The sequence below is a fragment of the Mustela lutreola genome, chromosome 2, assembly GCF_030435805.1.
Source record: "Mustela lutreola isolate mMusLut2 chromosome 2, mMusLut2.pri, whole genome shotgun sequence".
NCBI lineage: Eukaryota > Metazoa > Chordata > Mammalia > Carnivora > Mustelidae > Mustela > Mustela lutreola.
In genome coordinates this window covers 14,445,856-14,464,151 of record NC_081291.1, presented here as the reverse complement: position 1 = coordinate 14,464,151, position 18,296 = coordinate 14,445,856, and the positions used below count along the sequence as shown (strand labels likewise).

At 54.2% G+C, this 18,296-nt stretch overlaps 1 protein-coding gene across 1 annotated transcript; it reads left to right on the top strand.

Annotated features, from left to right (window-relative positions):
* Positions 1–11,215: 11,215 nt before the first annotated feature.
* On the top strand, positions 11,216–14,974 carry LRRC25 (leucine rich repeat containing 25). The gene is made up of 3 exons (XM_059160537.1): positions 11,216–11,337; positions 11,955–12,748; positions 14,540–14,974. Exons 2-3 carry the CDS (start codon positions 11,964–11,966, stop codon positions 14,676–14,678), a joined length of 924 nt encoding a protein of 307 aa, XP_059016520.1. The 5' UTR covers positions 11,216–11,337; positions 11,955–11,963; the 3' UTR covers positions 14,679–14,974.
* The last annotated feature ends 3,322 nt before the right edge of the window (positions 14,975–18,296 follow it).

The following is an 18,296-nucleotide window of genomic DNA, read 5'->3' as shown; positions in this document are numbered from 1 at the left end:
GACTGCGAGTGTGTGTTTGTGTCCGTGTGTGAGCACGTGGTTCCTGTGTGAGTGCACGTGTGCCTCGTTATGCCTGAGGGTTGGCAGGTACCCAGTGAAAGGTTGCTGTCTGGTCTACTGGCCCTGGCTCTGTGGCCAGTGATCGTGTGTCCTTGGTGCTTGTGGGGCCCCGAGTGACGCCGCCAGCTTGCGTTCACAAGTGTGTGTGCATTGCGTGCGTGTGCCTGTGCTTCCGCGCGTGGGTTGATTGCTAGCTCTAGGTGGTTGGTGGTTGTGAGCTAAGGTTTCCTACGTGGTGCGTGCGTGTGTGTGTGTGTGTGTGTGTGTGTGTGTGTCTTGGGAGTACCCCCCGCCCATTGCGAGCTGACCCCGTTATACCTCCCTTTTAGAGGCCGCACCCCCCAGTGGGGGTCCCCGACCGACCGTCAGGCCTTTTGGCGGCCGGGACGTCGGGAGACGCTGGGGTTCCAGACAGACGGAGAGGAAGGGAAGGGCCAGGCTGGCCCCAGCCCCGCCTCCATCCCGAGGGGCCTCGGCCGGGGTTGGAAGGGGACGCCAGCCCTTCCCACTTCCTGTCCAGCCGGTCGTCCCCTCCCCCAGCTTCCTCTCCCGCAGCACCCCCGCCCCCCCACCCCAGAGCCCGGGCCGGCTTAGAGGAGGGGCCTGTGCTGCGAAGTCGTGGGGGTGCGGCCGCCAAGCTTCTGTAGGGCCTCCAGCTGGGAGCGTCAGCGCCCCAGACGCCACGGGTGGACATGGGCGTTAAGGGGACCCTCATCGGAATACCCGCTCCCAGTACCACTCTCCAGCGCCTACTTTCAACAAGACAGGGTGCTTCACCCAAGTCACACAGTGAATTGGTGACAACTGTGACACCCAAGGCCCTGCGGACGCTCCTCCTACCACCCCCTATTTATCTCCCAAAGCTCCGTGGCTCCCCAGGATTCTGTGTCCAGCGTGGGTCCCTCGCCCTCTCTGAGCCACGGTTCCTTGAGTCGTTGAATCCAACCTCCCACAAACATTTATTGAGCGTCTATTGTATGCAGGGCTCTGGGGACCCAGGCAGGACGCGTTGCTACTGTTTGTGGAGCAGAGATTCTGACGGAGAAGGCTGACCGTCAAAAGCTGGCGAGTCAGTAGGATAATTTCAGGGAGTACCGCATGCTAGGCAGAGGGAGGGGTTCTCGGTGGAGAGGACCAAGCAACGGGCGAGTGGGCCCGGATCCCGGAGCAGGGTGGAGGAGAGGGGAGAGAAGGAGGGAGACGGAGGCGCGAGCTGCGAAGGGGGAGGCGCGGCCGGTTGGAGAGACAGGCGCCGTTCTCATGGCAACGGGGACGGTTCTCCAAACAGTCTCGGTGCCGGCGGAAAAGTCCGAGAAGAGCGAGCTCTGGGCCCCACGCGGCGTCAGGGAAGCTGAGCCGCAAGCACACCCAAACAGGGCGCACGCCCAGCAAAAGCCGAACCCACAGAAGAGGCCCCCCCGCCCCCGCCCCCGCCCCCGCCCCCGCCCCGATGCGAGGGAGGAGCATGGGAGGGGAGGAAAGTTTTGTTTTGTTTAGTAAGGGGAGGGGTGGATCTGAAAGATCTCAAAGCAAAATGTTCAGACTGCAGTCACAGAGGTGCAAAGGCCCTGAGGTGGGTGCACGGTTGAGGTGTTGGACGCAGAGGAGTGCAGTGTGGCTGGAGCAGGGGGAAGAGGGAGCCGGATCACTCCCGAGAGGACGGGTTGAGAGTTGTTCCAAGAGCAATAGGGAACAACGGGAAGGTGTGTAGCCATGAGGGGCTGGATAGGCAACAGGATTTTTCGGAAGCTCCGTGGGGCTTCTAGGTAGACTGGAGTGGCATGGAGGAGGCAGGAGGTTGCCCCGGTAAGAGGCCCAGGCAGACCGGAGCTCTGAGCCATGGCACGCCCGGGAATTGATTAAAGGGCCCGGGTGGGGACCGCAAGCAGAAAAGGCTAAGCGTCTAGGATGGATCCCAGACCGGCCATCTCTCCACCAGCTCCCGATCGCCCCCGTGTGGCTGCGCGGGCACTGCAGCCTTGAGCCGATTCTCTCTGCCTCTTGGGATTACCACCGGACCGGGGCTGTTCCTGGGGGAGCCTGAAGCTGGCTGTGCTTGTAGGGCTGGAGGGTTGCCTGGAGGGGAGGCTGTCCCTCCCCATTTTGTTCCAGTCCTTCCCACCTCACGGTCTTTGCCCTAGCTGTTCCTGCTGCCTGGAGGGCAGTATGACTCCAGGCTTAGCCTATTCTAGTTCCTTCTCCGTCCCCCCATCTTCTCCCTCCTTCCCCTCTTTCTCCTCCCCTCCCTTCTTCCTGCCTTCCTTGGGCATCTTCCCTAGATCCCGGACTCTGTCTGCACCGGCCTTGGTTGGATTTGTCACTGTTACGATAAAATGATGCATCAGATAATCTGAGGGCAGCCTCCGCCTCCCACCGGATTTGTCCTCCCTACGGACCCAGCTCTGGCGGCCGGTGAATATGTTGCAGGAGTCGCTCGGAAGTCGGCTTTGGGTTTTCCTAATGATGGTTATTCCTCTCCACTGGAGATGGAAGCAGCGCCCCCCACCTCCATTCCCATTAAAGTGGCAGGCGTGGGGAGGGGCCGGGATCCTCAGGGCGGCTCCTGCAGCCCCGCCCCGGCCCTGCGGGGGAGGCGGGCCACAGCTGGGAGCAGGGTCTGGGCCCTGAGATGTTTCCTCGCAGAAGCTGTAATTACGGGTAATTTTCTAACTGCAACACAAAAATTAAAACCCAAACAACACCGGGAAGGGAGAAGCCGCAACAGCCGGTGAGCGCTAGAGCAGGGGTGGGAGTTCCCGCCCTGGCGGGAGGACCAAGGCCCCCAGTCCAGGAATGCTGGGGGAGGGAGAGGCAAAGGCTCCCTCAGATAGGGTAGGATCCTTGAAGAGGCAGCAACCCCATGGAGTTTCAGGTTCCTGTATTCCCAAGACGATTAACCAGAGGCAGAAGTCCTCGGATGGAGGATGAGCCTGGGTTTGAATCCTGGCTGTGCAGGTCCCCTTGTGAGTCTCTGAGCAGGGGAGGACTGAACTCCCAAGTGTGCAGAGCTGGGAGGAACCCAAGCGAGAGAAGGGACCCAGCAGGACCGGGAGGAGGAGCCCCAACCAAACCCACAGCACCGGCCCCTACCCCAACACCTGTGTCCATCCTCCACAAGGCTTAGCCTGAGCCAGTAAACTGCCCTGCTTCCAGTACTTTCTGTGGGCTCCGGCGCCCACAAATTAAGTCTCTGCCTCTTCTTCCTGCACTTGAATTCCAGTGCCAAACCAATCATTAGAAACTGGTGTACTCAGTCCGGGATCAGAGCATCCCTGGGAAATCCATCCTGCAGCCTCATTGGAGAGGCAGCCTCTCTTCTCCCCATGCTATAGAATGGGGAAACTGAGCCCTGAGAGGTACTGAGGGAGTCACATGGGTGACCCAGAGGCAGCACTTCACCCACTGTCATGCCTGCCCTGCCCTGCCTGCATCTGGGAAATTGGAGGCATTTTGTGGAAACCTCAGGCCTGGGGGGAAGGAGGAGGGAAGAGAGGAATGAAGGAGGGGAGAGCCTGTGGCAGCTACAGAGAAAGTTCTGCAGATAAAACTGAGGCTCAGCACAGGGAAGCAACTTGCCTAAAGACACACAGCAAAGAGTGGAGGTCCCACGTTGGGGTGCACTGGCAGCATCCCTCCCTTACCTCCCCTCTCCAGAGCTCCAGTCTCTTCCTGTGGCAGAGGAAAGAGTTTCCATGGCATCCTAAGGTCCCACTCTCTTTCTGGGAGGTAAAGTGGAGGAATCTTTTCTTCTCCATTTAGGAGTCCCTCAGCTTAATAACAACATTGGGGAATGGATGCTTGCTAAGCACCAGAATTTGGGTATTTTTTGTCCATGATCCTGTTGTATGCATCCAGTTCAACCCGACCCCAGGGCCTTTGCATGGCTGTTCTCCCTGCCTGGGACACCTTTCCTCCAGCCCTTCCCCATGTCCTGCTTCTCTTCCTCCTACAGGCCTCAGCTCCAGCAATGTCTTCTCAGAGAGGCCCTCCAACCTGGGTCACATTGGATTTTCCTGAAAATGTTGATTTTGCACATTGATTTTGTATGTCACCAGTAATCCATGAGGCCCACGAGGGCAGAGAATTTGAATGTTTTGTTCAGTGCTCAGAGCAATGCTTGGCACACAGCAGGAGCTCAATAAACACCTGTTGCTAAACAAATGAATTAAAAATTACCACTGTCCCCTCTGTGCTGGGATCCGAGGCCACCAGTGTCCTCAGGGGTCTCAGCCTGACTGTGACACAACTGTCATTACCATCCTCCCATCATTACTGTCCTTCCTAGAGCCAGAGCCAGCTGAACCAGTCCAAAGGGCCAGGGACCAATTTTCTGTCTCTGCCAAGGCCACTGGCACCTGCAGTCCTGAGTATGGCCACACGAGGACAGCAGAGACTCACCGCACCTGCTCCCAGGGGCAGGACTTGCCCTGGTACCCCTTCAGAATAGCTCTTGAGACCTCAAGTTTCAGGCTTGGAATGTTGTCAGCTTCTCTTGACCTTGTCCATGCCCCCAAGTTGGCTTCCAAATACATACTTATATTTTTTACATGTTGAATTATTTCATAGCAAAAAAGGAGACAAATACAGAAAAACCCCACCCAGTTCCCCTACAACCTTAAGAGACTTCCCGTTTTGAACTCTGACCTGTATATCTTTTGTCTCCCCCCCTTTTTTTTCTGCATTTCCCCCCCTCTGGCGGTCTTCCTTGCTTAACCTTTTCAAAACTGTGAACCACCCCGTCTTGCTCTCCAAATCCCCCCACACTGTCCTTAACTTTTTCTCCATGGAGCTATTACTTCCTAACCGCTTTTAAATTTGAAAATTTACGGCTCATGGTGCCCTCCCCAGTGGAACAGCAGCTCCTCAAGGTCACAAGTTTTGCTGCATTCAGTAGGCACTCAGTAAATATTTGAGGAAGGAAAGAAATCATACCCAAAATAAACAAATAAAGCCTAACAAATAAAGTACCTTCTTAGGCCACAGCTGCAGAGAATCGCTATCATGAACTCAAGTCCAAATCCATGTCTTTGGGAGTGACATGGAGATTCATTGGGTGCCTTGAAATAGTTCTGCAGCCGCCCTGCCCCCCCACCCCCGGTAGATGCAGACAAATGCATCTTGTGTTTGAGCACAGTGTAGCCTCATGGTCAGCCCCACAGATTCCGGGCTGACCTTCAGTTGCTGTAGAGCTTTGGGCAAGCTACTCAAACAGGCCATGCCTCAGTTTCCCTGTCTGTAAAATGGGGGAACGTTCTTATCTGTTCCAATGAACTGGTAATGACAGTTCCTATCTCAAGCGGTTATCCTGAAGATTACGTCTCTCTTTTTTTAAGTTTATTTTTTATTTATTTTGAATAATCACTACACCCAATGTGGGGCTTGAACTCATGACCCTGAGATCAAGAGTTGCATGCTCTGGGCGCCTGGGTAGCTCAGTCAATTGATTATGCCCTCCGCTCTTCATTTTGGCTCAGGTCATGATCTCAGGGTCCTGGGGATGGAGCTCCACGTTGCATTCCGTGCTGAGAGGGAAGTGTGCATCGGGATTCTCTTTCCCTCTGCTCCTCCCGGAGCAACAAAGCAGGAACTCTCTTATCTCTCTAAAATGAATGGATAAATCTTAAAAAAAAAAAAAAAAAAAAAAGGAAAAAGGAAAAAAAGGTTGAGTGTTCTACCCACTGAGCCAGCCAGGTGTCCCAATCACTCCACCTGTCTTAATTTGAGGTCCCTGAGAAGCAGGCCCTAAAAACAGAATCGGGGAGCTTAACTGTTTGGGGAGGTCATTCCTCGCAGCCCCTGTCCCGGCGCGAGGAGAGAGAGGGAGCCCTGCAGGGGGCGCCAACCAGCACTCCCAGGGACGGGGCTCCCAGGGGGCCCTCTGAGCCACAGGCCAGAGCCCGCCTCGGTGAGGTCCTACCGGAGGTGGTGAGGAGCTGAGGCATTTCTAATCAGCTCGCCTTCCGTCCTGCGGTTGAGGACTGTCCCCAGGAGAGCCCTGCGGGCCAGCAGCGTGGCCTCCCCCCGCCGGAGCAGCCCTTGGCTAAGCAGCGAGCAGTGGACGGTGCTCGCTGACCTTGACCGCAGCCGCCTTGGTGCCCCATTTTGTTGCCGCCCCCCCCCCCCGCAACCCCCCCCCCCGCAACCCCCCCCCCCCGCCTGCCCCGACTCTTTCTGCATCGTTAAAAATCCAGCTTTAACCTTCTGAATTTGATGTTGGTGCATCGATGGGCCCTCATGTACTCCTCCCCCTCCTCCATGAGACACTCAGCCTGCGTCTTCAGTCGCACATGTCCCCCGTGCCAGGCGTTCACATCTGCTACTCGGCCCTTCGCAGCCGCCCCACGGGGTGGTTTTCACTGTCCGGCTTTTACAGAGGAGGAAGCGGGGGCGGAGAGAGATGAAGGCACCGGTTCTGGGTCATGCGTCGGTGAAGTGGCCAAGCCGACCTTAGGCAGTGTTTGACGGACGCACCCCTGATTGGCGGTCACCAAGTCGGCCCATAGTCCAGGTTTGCCCCTAAGTCAGCTCTGCGGCCCCAGCTGAGCCCTGGATTGTCACACCTGCCCCTGGACCTGATCTGCTGGCTCCAGAGCCTCTGAGACACCTTAAGATCCCCAGGCCTCTAGGCGGCCTCCACTGCTGGGCTGGGTGGCCTGGCACCCTGCCCTCCACCCTCCCCCAGGTGAGATGGGCCCCTCAGGGCAGCCCGGCCTCCCGGGGGTGCTGGGGAAGGATGTCTGGCATTCAAAGGTTGCACTTTGAACTCGTGGGGAATGGAAATGCCAGGACAGCGGCCCCAGAGCTCCAGAGAAGGGGACAAGTGTGAGATCCAGGACCTGGATGGGAGGTGGATAGTGGGGGAGGGCAAACCCTTGATCCCACTTCAGCAGCCCAGTCTCCAGCATACTGGGAGCAGGGCCCAGGCTGAGGCCTCACCCAGCACAGGTAGGTACATGGGGGTCAGAGGGTGTGGGGCAAATATGGCTAAATTGAAGGGGCTGTGGATTGGTGGCCCTGGATGTAGTTTATCCCCAGAAGCTCTGTCTTTGTCTTTGTGAGAGGTCTCTTTGTTTTCTTGGCTATTTTGGGGGGTCTCTGAAGATCTCTAAAGGTCTCCGAGTACCCTGGCGTATTGGGGATTCTGAGCTGTTCTAGGTATCTCTGGGGATTTCTGAAGGTCTCTAGGGGTTCCTAAGGACCTCTGGAAGTCTCTGTGCTGAGAGACTGGCCCTTCCTGGCCCTCAGGCTTTGTTTCAGACCCAGGCTCAGGGCATGTCAGGCAGGGAGGAGGCGGAGTATAGAGATGTGCCCTCTGGAAGCTTCTGGTCCCCCTCAGGCAGTGGAGCCCATAGCTGCCCTGCTTCCCATAGCCTGGCCATGACCTGCTAGGGCAGCAGCAAAAGGACCCAGGCCCCAGGCTCATCAGACGGCTGGCATGCTCCAGAACCCAGGACCACCCTACATGCCAGCAATTTCGAGACCCCCAAATCCCAGGACCTAGGCCTCCCAAACTTCAGACCCCTGTAAGTGTTCTAGACTCCAGGTCCCGCAGGTCCCCCACACCCACCTCCAGAACCCACTATCCTAGGCCCCAAGCCTGCCTCCCTCCGCCACCCCCCTCCCACATAACCCCTGTGCCCGGCAGTTCTCATTTCCTCATTTCCTCCTCTTCTAAGAGGCCTTAGTGCTGGTTGCTGCCTACTCCACCCAGGGTGTGGGATGTGGGGGACATCCACCCACACCCAGGCCTGAGGCGGGCTGCTGCCCCTCTGTCCCTCTTATCCCAAAAGCCTGAATGTCTTTATGTGTGTTTATTGGCTGAGTTCAGTGCTGTAATTAAAAAACATAGGGGGTGATGTTCTCCTGCCATCTGCCTGCTGCTAAGAGGGAAGCATGAATATTCGTTTTTCCAGTTTCATCCAAGGTTTCTTTAGCCAATTGAAATCTAGGAGTTTATTTTTTGGCCTTTTTTTTTTTTTTTTTAAAGATTTTATTTATTTGAGGGTGCCTGGGTGGCTCAGTAGGTTAAAGCCTCTGCCTTCAGCTCAGGTCATGATCCCAGAGTCCTAGGATCGAGCCCCATATCGGGCTCTCTGCTCAGTGGGGAGCCTGTTTCCCTTCCTCTCTCTGCCTGCCTCACTGCCTACCCGTGATCTCTCTCTGTCAAATAAATAAATAAAATCTTTAAAAAAAAAAAAAAAGGATTTTATTTATTTATTTATTTTAAGATTTTATTTATTTATTTGACAGACAGAGATCACAAGTAGGCAGAGAGGCAGGCAGAGATAGCGGAGGAAGCAGGCTCCCCGCTGAGCAGAGAGCCTGATGTGGGGCTCCATCCCAGAACCCTGAGATCATGACCTGAGCCAAAGGCAGAGGCTTAGACCACTGAGCCACCCAGGCACCCCGGATTTTATTTATTTGAGATAGAGAAAGAGCCCAGAGGGAGAGTGAAAGGGAGAAACAGATCGACTAGGGCTCCATCCCAGGACCCTGGGATCGTGGCCTGAGTTGAAGGCAGATGGTTAACCAACTGACACACCCAGGCGTCCCTAAATAAATAAAATCTTAAAAATAAATAAATAAAAAAGAATTACCACCTTCCCAGCTTGCTTCTCACTTTTATTTTCCTCTGCATGGCTCCTTCTACCTGTGTCCCCTATTTTCCCGGTAGATCCTGCACGTCGCTGGTTTCTCCAATGGCTACAAGAAGCTCATGAGGACAAGGCTTTTTGTCTGTTTTGTTCAGACAAAAACTGTGTGCCTGGCACACAGTAGGTGCTTCATAAAGGTTTGTGGAAAAAGATGAGTGAGTCTTCCCTTCTCAGTTCATAGAGCACTATCATTTTGTTTTTATGACTCTGAGACATGCCCCCCCATGGATGAGCTGTTTTTCACCTACCCAACCCCTTAGGTTGCCCCCCCCCCCCATAACAACAATGTTACAGTGAATCATCTCTTAGCTGTGCTATCTTTTTGTCTTCCCTCTTTTTAAATGGTGCAAAAGACACTTAACATAAAATTTACCATTTTAGCCATTTTATAGTGAACAATCCAGTGTTTTGCAAGTACCACCAATATCTAGTTCCAGAACATTTCCATTGTCCCAACTGGAAAACCCTGTCCCCAGGAGCGGACCCTACCCCCCCCCTCCGGCCCTTCCCCAGCCCCTGGCAACCACTAGTCCCGCTTTCTGTCCTCATGGATTTGCCTGTTCTGGACGTTTCCTATCAATGGAGTCACAGGCTATGTGGTCTTTTGTGTCTGGCTTCTCTCGCTCAGTGTTGTTTTCAAAGTTCATCCATGATGTAAGCGCGTGTAAGGGCTTCGTCCCTTTCTATGGCTGAGTAACATTACACTGTATGTCCATTTACTGCTGCCCTTGTTGCTTTGTAAACATCAAGTTATTCAGGAGTGTCCCAGAACTGGGCTGCTGGGTCAGCAGGCACAAGTGTTTGTAATTCTGGTGGCCTGTGTCATTGTGCCTTCCACTGGGACAGGGCCCCAGATGCTCCTGCAGCAGGGCACGGGGCTGCCACTGTCCCCACAGCCCCTCTAGCACCAAACATTATCACGCTTTTGAAGTTTTACCAATCTAAAGGGGAAAAACACACACAGTACCCCAGAGTCATGCTTTGTAATTTTTCTGTGCAGAGTGTGTACCTTTGGGTGTGTTGGATCAAAGATTTGCAGCTTTCTATAAAGTCTCAGTTCAAAACCTTTGGTGAATTCCTCTGAGCTCGAAGATGTAGAGGGGCAGAGTTTGAGGAGAGGGGAAATCGTGGGGGAGTGGACTTCCACTTCCCACAGTCAGGGAGAAGGCTCTAGCATTTATCCCATTTTACAGATGTGGAAACTGAGGCACAGAGTGGTTGAAGTTGCATTGTGAGCCAGGGTCCAGGATGGATTTGAACCTGGTGGGCCTGATGTCAGGACCTCGGTGAGGCTGAGACCCTCTCTAGGCCCTTAATCTCCTCCTTAATCTACTTTTTTTTTTTTTTAAGATTTTATTTATTTATTTGACAGAGAGAAATCACAAGTAGACTGAGAGGCAGGCAGAGAGAGAGAGAGGGAAGCAGGCTCCCTGCTGAGCAGAGAGCCCGATGCGGGACTCGATCCCAGGACCCTGAGATCATGACCTGAGCCGAAGGCAGCGGCTTAACCCACTGAGCCACCCAGGCGCCCCTTAATCTACTTTTGTTACTACTGCTTAGGTCTGATTCAGGCCCCCCTCCTCCTCTGGGACTCTGGCTTCCTCCCCAGGTTCCCCATCTCTAGACACCAGGCTCACTCCAGAGGAATCTTACAACACAGTACCCCTCCACTGCTCACACATCTTCCTTGGCTCCCCATGGCCCTGGAAATAACATCCCAGTCTTCAGCCTGGCTTCTGAGGCCAGCATTGCCCACCCCCTGCCCACACCACCATCTCATCCTCTTAACCCGGCCACTCCAGCCACTCCACTCCTCAACACACAGTTCCAGGGGCCTGCTCTCTCAAGCTGTAGGGGGGCTTTGCTCCTGTTGTACTTCTGCCTGGAATCTTCCTTGCATTTGTTTCTGTCAGCTACTGTGTGACTCATCCTCCAAGCCCCAGACTCAACTGTCTCGTTCCCCAGGGCACCCTCCTCACAGCCCCCTCCAGCATGGAGGCATCCCTGTACCAGAACAGAAGCTCTGAGGCTGTGGGGGAGGCTAGCAGCTTGGAGAGTCAAAGGCAGGTTTTAGGAATCCTCAGCAAACCCCACTCACGTGTTGATGCCCCAATTCTAATGCTTCCTCCTCCAGGAAGCCTTCCAGGACTCTGTCCCTCTCTCGGACCTGATTAACACCACTGGACAGGGTGTGTCTGGTGTGTGTCTAGCTCTGTCCGCTTGGAGGACTGGGTGCTCCCGCAGAACCTGGCCGTACAGAGGCCTTTTGGAAGTCAGCCTGGGTGATTGTAGAATGAACACAGAATGTACGGGCTGGGCGTCAACTGAGCTGACACCAGGAAGCGAGTTGATGAGGTAGCAGTCGGTTGGTTGGGGTATTAATGGGGGACATTTAGTCACTGGGTTCCAGCAAAAGAGAAGCAGGTCGCCCCTCCCCCTCCCGTGAGAATCCTGGGCCTCAGGCCTTGCAGGGGGGCGGGTCTCAGTGTCTTCATTCTTCCCCTCAGCATTGCACCCGGACACCAGTTCCTCTTCCCTGAGTCGCTGGGTGCAGATCCTGAGGAGAACCCCGGACCACTGCGGATCCGCGGAGGGTGCCGACCACTTCGGCCCCCACGTCCAGGTGAGCCACCACGCAGCCCCTCCCGCCCCAGATCCTTCCAGCACCGCCGAGGCAAGAGCGTGGCAGTGGGACCAGAACGAACGCGCTAGAACTTGGGTCCGGGAAGGGACCTCAAGCCAGACTGGAGGGGCTTCCTTACGGCAGCCCCGTCCAACCCCAGCCTGAGACTCCCAGCACCCCGCAGTTTTCTGTGAAACAATTAGCGCGGCCCCCTGCAGGCCGTTTCCGGGGCAACCTCTTATTTTGCATATGGTCCCGTCTTGACCAATGAGGGCGCCTGAAATATTCGTGATGGGGGGTGGGGGAGAAGGGGAGACTTAACCAGAAGGGATTCCAATGGGAGAAGGGGAGGGGCTGACTGGACCGGGTTTTCCTGCTTTCCAGCACCATCAGGCACCGGGATTACGTACCCATTCCCCAGAGGGGGCGACTGAGGCCAGAGGCTAGAGCCAACCAGAGGGGCGCCAAGCGAGGGCCCGCGTTTTACCATTTCAGAAACAGCCTGGGCCACTCTGAGATGATAGTAATAACAATAAGAATAATAATAAAACACAGGCGGTGAGGGTGAGGTGACCACAGGCTAAGGTCCGGGCCTTGATTCTGGTGTCTCTGCCTAGGTTGCTTGAATGGGGGGCTCCCTGGCGTGGATGCTGTTGTTGCCACTGCTCCTGCAGGATCCAGGCAGCCAAGCATTTTCCTGCAACGTGTCGTCTGGGAACATGGACTGGAACACAGAGTTCAAAGACACATGCCTGAATTTCAGTGGCCAAGGCCTCAGACTGCCCCAGAACCAGTCTCTGCAGGCCAGGAGCCTGCTCCACCTTATCCTGTCTGGGAATGGTCTTCGAGAGCTACCACCGCTCTTCTTTAAACTGCTGGGAAACCTGAGTGTCCTTGATGTGACGAACAACCCACTGGAACGCGTGGATGGGGAGCTGGCCCTGCGCTGTACGCTTGACCTGAAGGCTGACTGCAGCTGTGTCCTAGTATCCTGGCACCAGATCCGACAGGACAACTGCTCTGGCTGGCTACCTCTCCAGTGCTGGGACACAGCTACTGATGGCTGGCACAATGTCTCCTCCTTCCTGGAGGCTGGCTGCCCCCCTGGCCTATCCTTATCGGTCATCGGGGCACTGGTGGCCAGTGGGAGCCTGCTCCTGGGGCTCGCCATTGCTGGCCTAGTGCTGGCCTGGAGACTCTGGGGCCGTGGGAGGATCAGTAAACGGGACGTGAACAAAACAAGGGCTGCTCAGGATGGTTCTCGGTCTGGCTCTGGCAAGCAGCCGAGATACAGTAGCCGGGGCCTCAGCCCTAAGCCCCCAGCAGCAGCCGTGCCCAGACCCTGCACCCCCGACTATGAGAATGTGTTCGTGGGCCAGCCAGCTGCCGGGCACCAGTGGGCCGAACATGGGTGAGTGATTCAGATCTGTCTGTAAGACTCTGGAACCAGATGGCCGGGGTTCAAATCCTGGTGCCACCTCTTGTAAGCCAGTCGATTTACCTCAGTGCCTCCGTTTTCTCATCTGTAAAATGGGGATAATAACAGCCCCCACCTAATAGAGTTGGGATAAGAATTAAGCGAGTTCTTGTATATGAGACAAGTTTCCTCCTTCGTGACCTGCAAACTTGAGTTTCTGGTGGCCAAGGATGGGGAGAGAGGAAGCAAGTGTTCTAGGCAGAGTAGGGGCTTTGCAGAAGTAGTCGGTGGCCTGGGCTTAGATTCTGTGTGACCCAGGGCTATCTCTGAGCCTCTCTTTCAGTCTCTGTAAAATGGGGACAGCTCCCCTTTCCACATATCCCTTTGACACTAGAGAGGCTCAGAAAGCTGTGTCCTTCTCTCCCCCACAAAGCCCTGATACCTCCAGACTTGGCTGGACTTAGCTGGATGGGTTCAGCTTTTCCAGGTTGGGTGAGGGAATGAAAGGAGTTGCTGCAGGAGGCAGCCCCCACAGGGGTGAAGGCCTGGAGGTGGGAGAGAATGGAGACTCTTCTGTGAATCAGTTTGAGAAGGCAAGACCTGAGAGCTGAGGCTAGAGGGGCCTGGGAGAATCCAGGCAGGAATGGAACAGAGTCATGGATGGGTGTGAGTAGGGGAATCCACAAAGTGGGGAGGCTGGTGGGAAGCTGTGGGTGAGAAATGAGAGGATATGCAAAGCAGATGCAAATAGAGCTCAAAGGCAGAAGTGGCCTGGAGGAGGGAGTCCTATACACTCATCTCCCTAAGGTGTCTTGGGCTGTGATGCTCACTTCTGCCTCAATGTCACCAAAGCCTCAGGATCAGTCTCCACCAAAGGCATTGTTTAGAACGGGATCTGTCATTCTCACCCTACTTGTATCAATGGAGGCTCTGGGAGGCAGGGGAGTGACTGGCCCAAGATCATAGCAAATGTGAGGCAAATATGAGTTTGATTTCTATTCTTATCTGTGGACAAGCTTTTATGTGTTTGGGTTGATTTTTTTCTTAAAAGATGAGTAGTTGATGGGTATCAGCTACCCAACAGAGAATAGAGTTAAAATGTTCTAGAAGCAGGAGAGTTTTTTTTGGGGGTGGGGGGTGGAGGGGTTAAGAGGATGTTCTTCTCTGCCATATACAGTTAGACATCACTAAGAAGCTATCTTCTCCTACACCAGTTTTATGGATTCAGAAACTAAGACTCCAAATTGTTTTTGTATTGAGGTCACAAAGTGTCTTGTTTTAGAGAATCTAATGAAAACAACTCCCAGCTGAAAGGGCACTGGTTTGGCCCTAGCCACTGTGTCCATGTCTTTGGTGTGACCAGAGCTTCTGATTTTTGAAAAGGAAACTGAAAAATTAGAGTTAAGATTAAAAAAAAAAAAATCTAGACTTCAATGTAAAAAGTGAGCAACTATCTCAACTTTAAGGAAGGAAACAATTTGACCATGGGCTTGAGGTCCTCGGACCAGAGCATTACAATGCTGAATCCATGGAATCTTCCATGGATTCCATTCGTGATGGGGGGTGGGGGGGAAGGGGAGACTTAACCAGAAGGGACTGAATCCCTGGCCTCCACCTCTTCTCCTCAGACAAAGTTGGGAGGCTGGGAGAATACTGCCGTGTACCTCAGTTTCCTCCTATGTAAATACTAGGAGGGGACTCAGGCGCCCAGAGCTTTCTTTGCCTCTCAAAGCTGACGTACCTACCCCTAAGAGCCCTCCTCCTCCTGTTTATCCGTCTCCCCAGGGCTCACCCATCAGAGGATAGCGACTTCTACATGAACTACGAGGGCCCGGACCATGCCTCCCAGCCTGTCTACTGCAACCTGCAGTCATTGCGCAAGACCCCGCTGGATGAGGAGGAGTATGTGATCCCTGGGCGCTAAGCCTCTGATGCCCTGAACTCCAGCCTGCTGCCTTCTATGTAACTTCGGGGCATTCTGACTCTTCCCTGGCCTCAGTCTTCCCACCTGAGGAATGGGGACAGGGAAGGACCGTCGCTGAGGCCCCAGGGAGGTTCTTCAGCTCCCTCTCCAGTCCCTGCTCTGCTTCTCAGCTCCCTAAGCTGCTGGAAGGGGAAGAGGAGAGGCTCCGGTATGGCGACAGGAGGGGTCAGTTCGTGAACTCTGTCATCACCCTTGGTGTGCAGACTGAGCTTAATAAATGCCGTAGGGCTCACAAAGCTGCTGGCTCAGGGCAAGTGGGTTCTTTGAGGTGGGGATTCCCTAAGCTCCCCAAACCAGATTCTCTGAGAGATTCCCGAATTGTTCCCCACTCTTGGTCCGTCCCCTCTGTCCCTTTCAGGCCCTGTTCCCAGCCATTTGGTACCCCGGCTCAGCTCCCAGGGCAGCCCACACCAGCCCCAAGGGATCATTATAACTTATGAATGGGACTGTGCCCCTCCCCTGCTCACACACCCTCCGTGGCTCCCCATTACCCTCCCCCAGGACTTCAGCCTGGTGGTTGAGGCCTGCGTAATTCTGCCCTACTCACCTCACTATCACTACCCTCTTCTGTTCTTCTGGTCTAGGCCTCCTCACCACCTAGCCCACCTCACTCCTGAAATTTCCATTTGCCCATGCCATTCCTTTTGCCCAGAATGCCATCTCCTTCCATTTTTTTCTCACTCTTAAACATCTTTTATTTTTTTAAAAGATTTTATTTATTTATTTGACAGAGAGAGATCACAGGTAGACAGAGAGGCAGGCAGAGAGAGAGAGAGAGAGAGAGAGAAGCAGGCTCCCTGCTGAGCAGAGAGCCCAATGCGGGATTCGATCCCAGGACCCTGAGATCATGACCTGAACCCACTGAGCCACCCAGGCGCCCCTCACTCTTAAACATCTTAATACAGATGCAGAACCCTGGTCTGAGTGTCAGAAGGCATGGGTCCAAGTCTGGACTCTGCCACTAACAGGCCCTTAGTTTCCCCATCTGTACAACAAGGCAACTAGTCGCTGTAGCTGCTTTAGCTTAATAAGCTGAGATGTCTTAACTCATCCTTCAAGGCCAGGTTCAATGCCACTCTACTGAGGCCTTTCTCGGTTCCTCCTCAGGCAGAGTTAATCACTCCCAGAGCTCTGTGTATTTCAGGACTTTTTTCCAAACTCGTGCCTCAGCTGGGTTTCTTGTCAGGGGCTCCCAGCCTGGCTCCTGTCAATCCTCCAGTATAGGCGAGACAGCTGGACACAGACACCCTCGGTCCTGAAAGGTTAAGCCTGGGCTGGAGGGAGGGATGGGGCCAAGGGCTCCAGAGGGAGACAAACGAAAGAGTTTGGAAACGGCTGTGCATAAGAAGGAAACATGGAGTGGGTTTTGAAGGATGTGTAAGTGTTTGAGAAGTGGAGAGGACACGAATACTGGGCAGGGGGACCAGCTTGGTAAATTGCAACTAGAGATACGAATATGCACACAGGTATTACAATGTTCAGCAAAGGCAACAGCTGATATTTGGGGAGATGCTTACAGGGCATCTGTTAGCTTTGGGGGACCCTGGAATTGAGCTTAATTTTGAGCCTTTCTTGGGTTCCCCAGAACTTGGGAATGATCTGAGGTGGGAGAGGGAACCTGTAAGGGTCTTTAGCTTCCTTGAACCCCTGCGTCCCCACCCTAGACACTGTTCTAATGCCCACTATTGTCCCTGATCATTTGCCTTCTTCACCTCCAGGGTAAATCAGATCACAGCCCTCCCCAGCTCCCAACCCTTCACATCTACCCTTGGCTCTTCAAACACACCCACACCCCTCACCACCACCGGTGGATTCTGGCCCCCGCCCACCCCACTGGCCCCATCTTCAACAGTTTTGCCTCTGAACACTAAGCTCATTTCCACCCCAGGGCCTTTGCACCTGCTGTTCTGACTTCCACAAATGCCCATTCCCCACCTGTCCCCCGAGTCCTGTTCTTCCTCCAGGTCTCGGTTCAGATGACCCCTCCCCCCCATCTACAGCACCTCTTCACTCATTAATGCATTCCCCAGGTTGACTCCTCAGCACAATTCCTACCACAATCCACCACCTTCTTAGTATTTCTCTTTGTACTCACTTGTCTTCCTCACTCAACTGGCTCAGATGGAATGCTTTTGCCTGTCTTGTTCCTCCTGTGTCCTGAGTGGCCCAGTCAAGGTCTGGCACAAAGCTGTCATTTGCTGAATACATTCAGAGGTACTTACATTCAAGTCTGCCTCTGGGTGGCAGCATTCACAGGCTACACACCTCACTCACTGCTGCAAGCAGGTCCCCCAGGCCCCATAACCTTTCCCTTTGGAGATTCTCAGGGTGGACAGGCAGGTGGCTGTGGGGAGGGGGCTGACCTGGCACATCTCGGAGATTCCAAGATCCTAAGTAGAAAGACTAGATAAAATGGGAGATGCCATGTGCATGAAAATGTTCTTCACAACATATCTATTTCCTCCCTTTTTTTTTTTTTCCCTTTTTTAACTGACTGCTTGGAGTTACTTTTCCACTTGGTGCAGGGCACCCAGTTATGGGGTGTCAGGAGAGCATGCATGTGGCTTGGATAGTGAAGAGTGGGGTTCTCTCAACTTCCTTTTTGGTGTTTTGCTGTTTTGATATTAAAAAAAAAAAAAGAAGAAAAAAAAACTGCTTCTGCTTGCTGCAGCCGGCCTTGTCTGGGGGAGGGGAGGTGAAGAGAGGGGAAGGGCTCTGATGAGCCCAGCGCTGCCTGAGGCCTGGTGGCTCGGGGTGGCCACAGGACTGGGGTGGGGAGTTGGCTTTGCCAGGCTGGCCACGGAGCTGCTTCCTCATGGCTTCCAGAACCAAGTCACAGGTGATTATGTTTCTGGAGGCCTGGAGAGATCCTGAGAGTTCTGGGGACTCTAACACTGAAGCCATGTATGGGAGAGAGGACTTCCTGAAAAAGAAGCTCGCCCACCAGTGACCCGGGTCAGCTCTGGGGAGACCAGGGTGCTGAGGGATGGCTTCCCCAGGGTACTCTGCACTTCCGCGTGAGCTGTTGCTGAAAATGGATCACAGATAGCGCTGGTAATGACCATGGGTGGTGACCAGTGAGCAGCTAGAGGGGATGGCTGCCATGCTGTTGCTTGTGGACTGGTGCAAACCAAGCACAGGCAGAGCCCCATAACTCCCAGCTGTCCTAGCTGCACAGGCGGTGCCCCCCACACCACCCTTGCTCTTTTTAAATGAAAGAATAGAGGTACCATTAACATGGAGGGAGATGCCCCAAATAGAAGTGATGGGACTCTTCTGGGTTGGAGGCAACATCACACACGATACACTTGGCTGCAGATGGACATGACTCGGGCTGCCTGTGTTTGGAAAGGTGACTCCAATGCAGAGAGAGGCAGAAGGACAGTAAGAGACAGGTGCCCTGTAAGAACTGAGGCCAGGGAAGAACGCCTAGGTGGCTCAGTGGATTAAGCTCTACCTTCAGCTTGGGTCATAGTCTCAGGGTCCTGGAATCGAGCCCCCAATAGGGCTCTAAGAACTGAGGCCAGGGAGGGGAAGATTCCTCCCAAGGTCACCAGC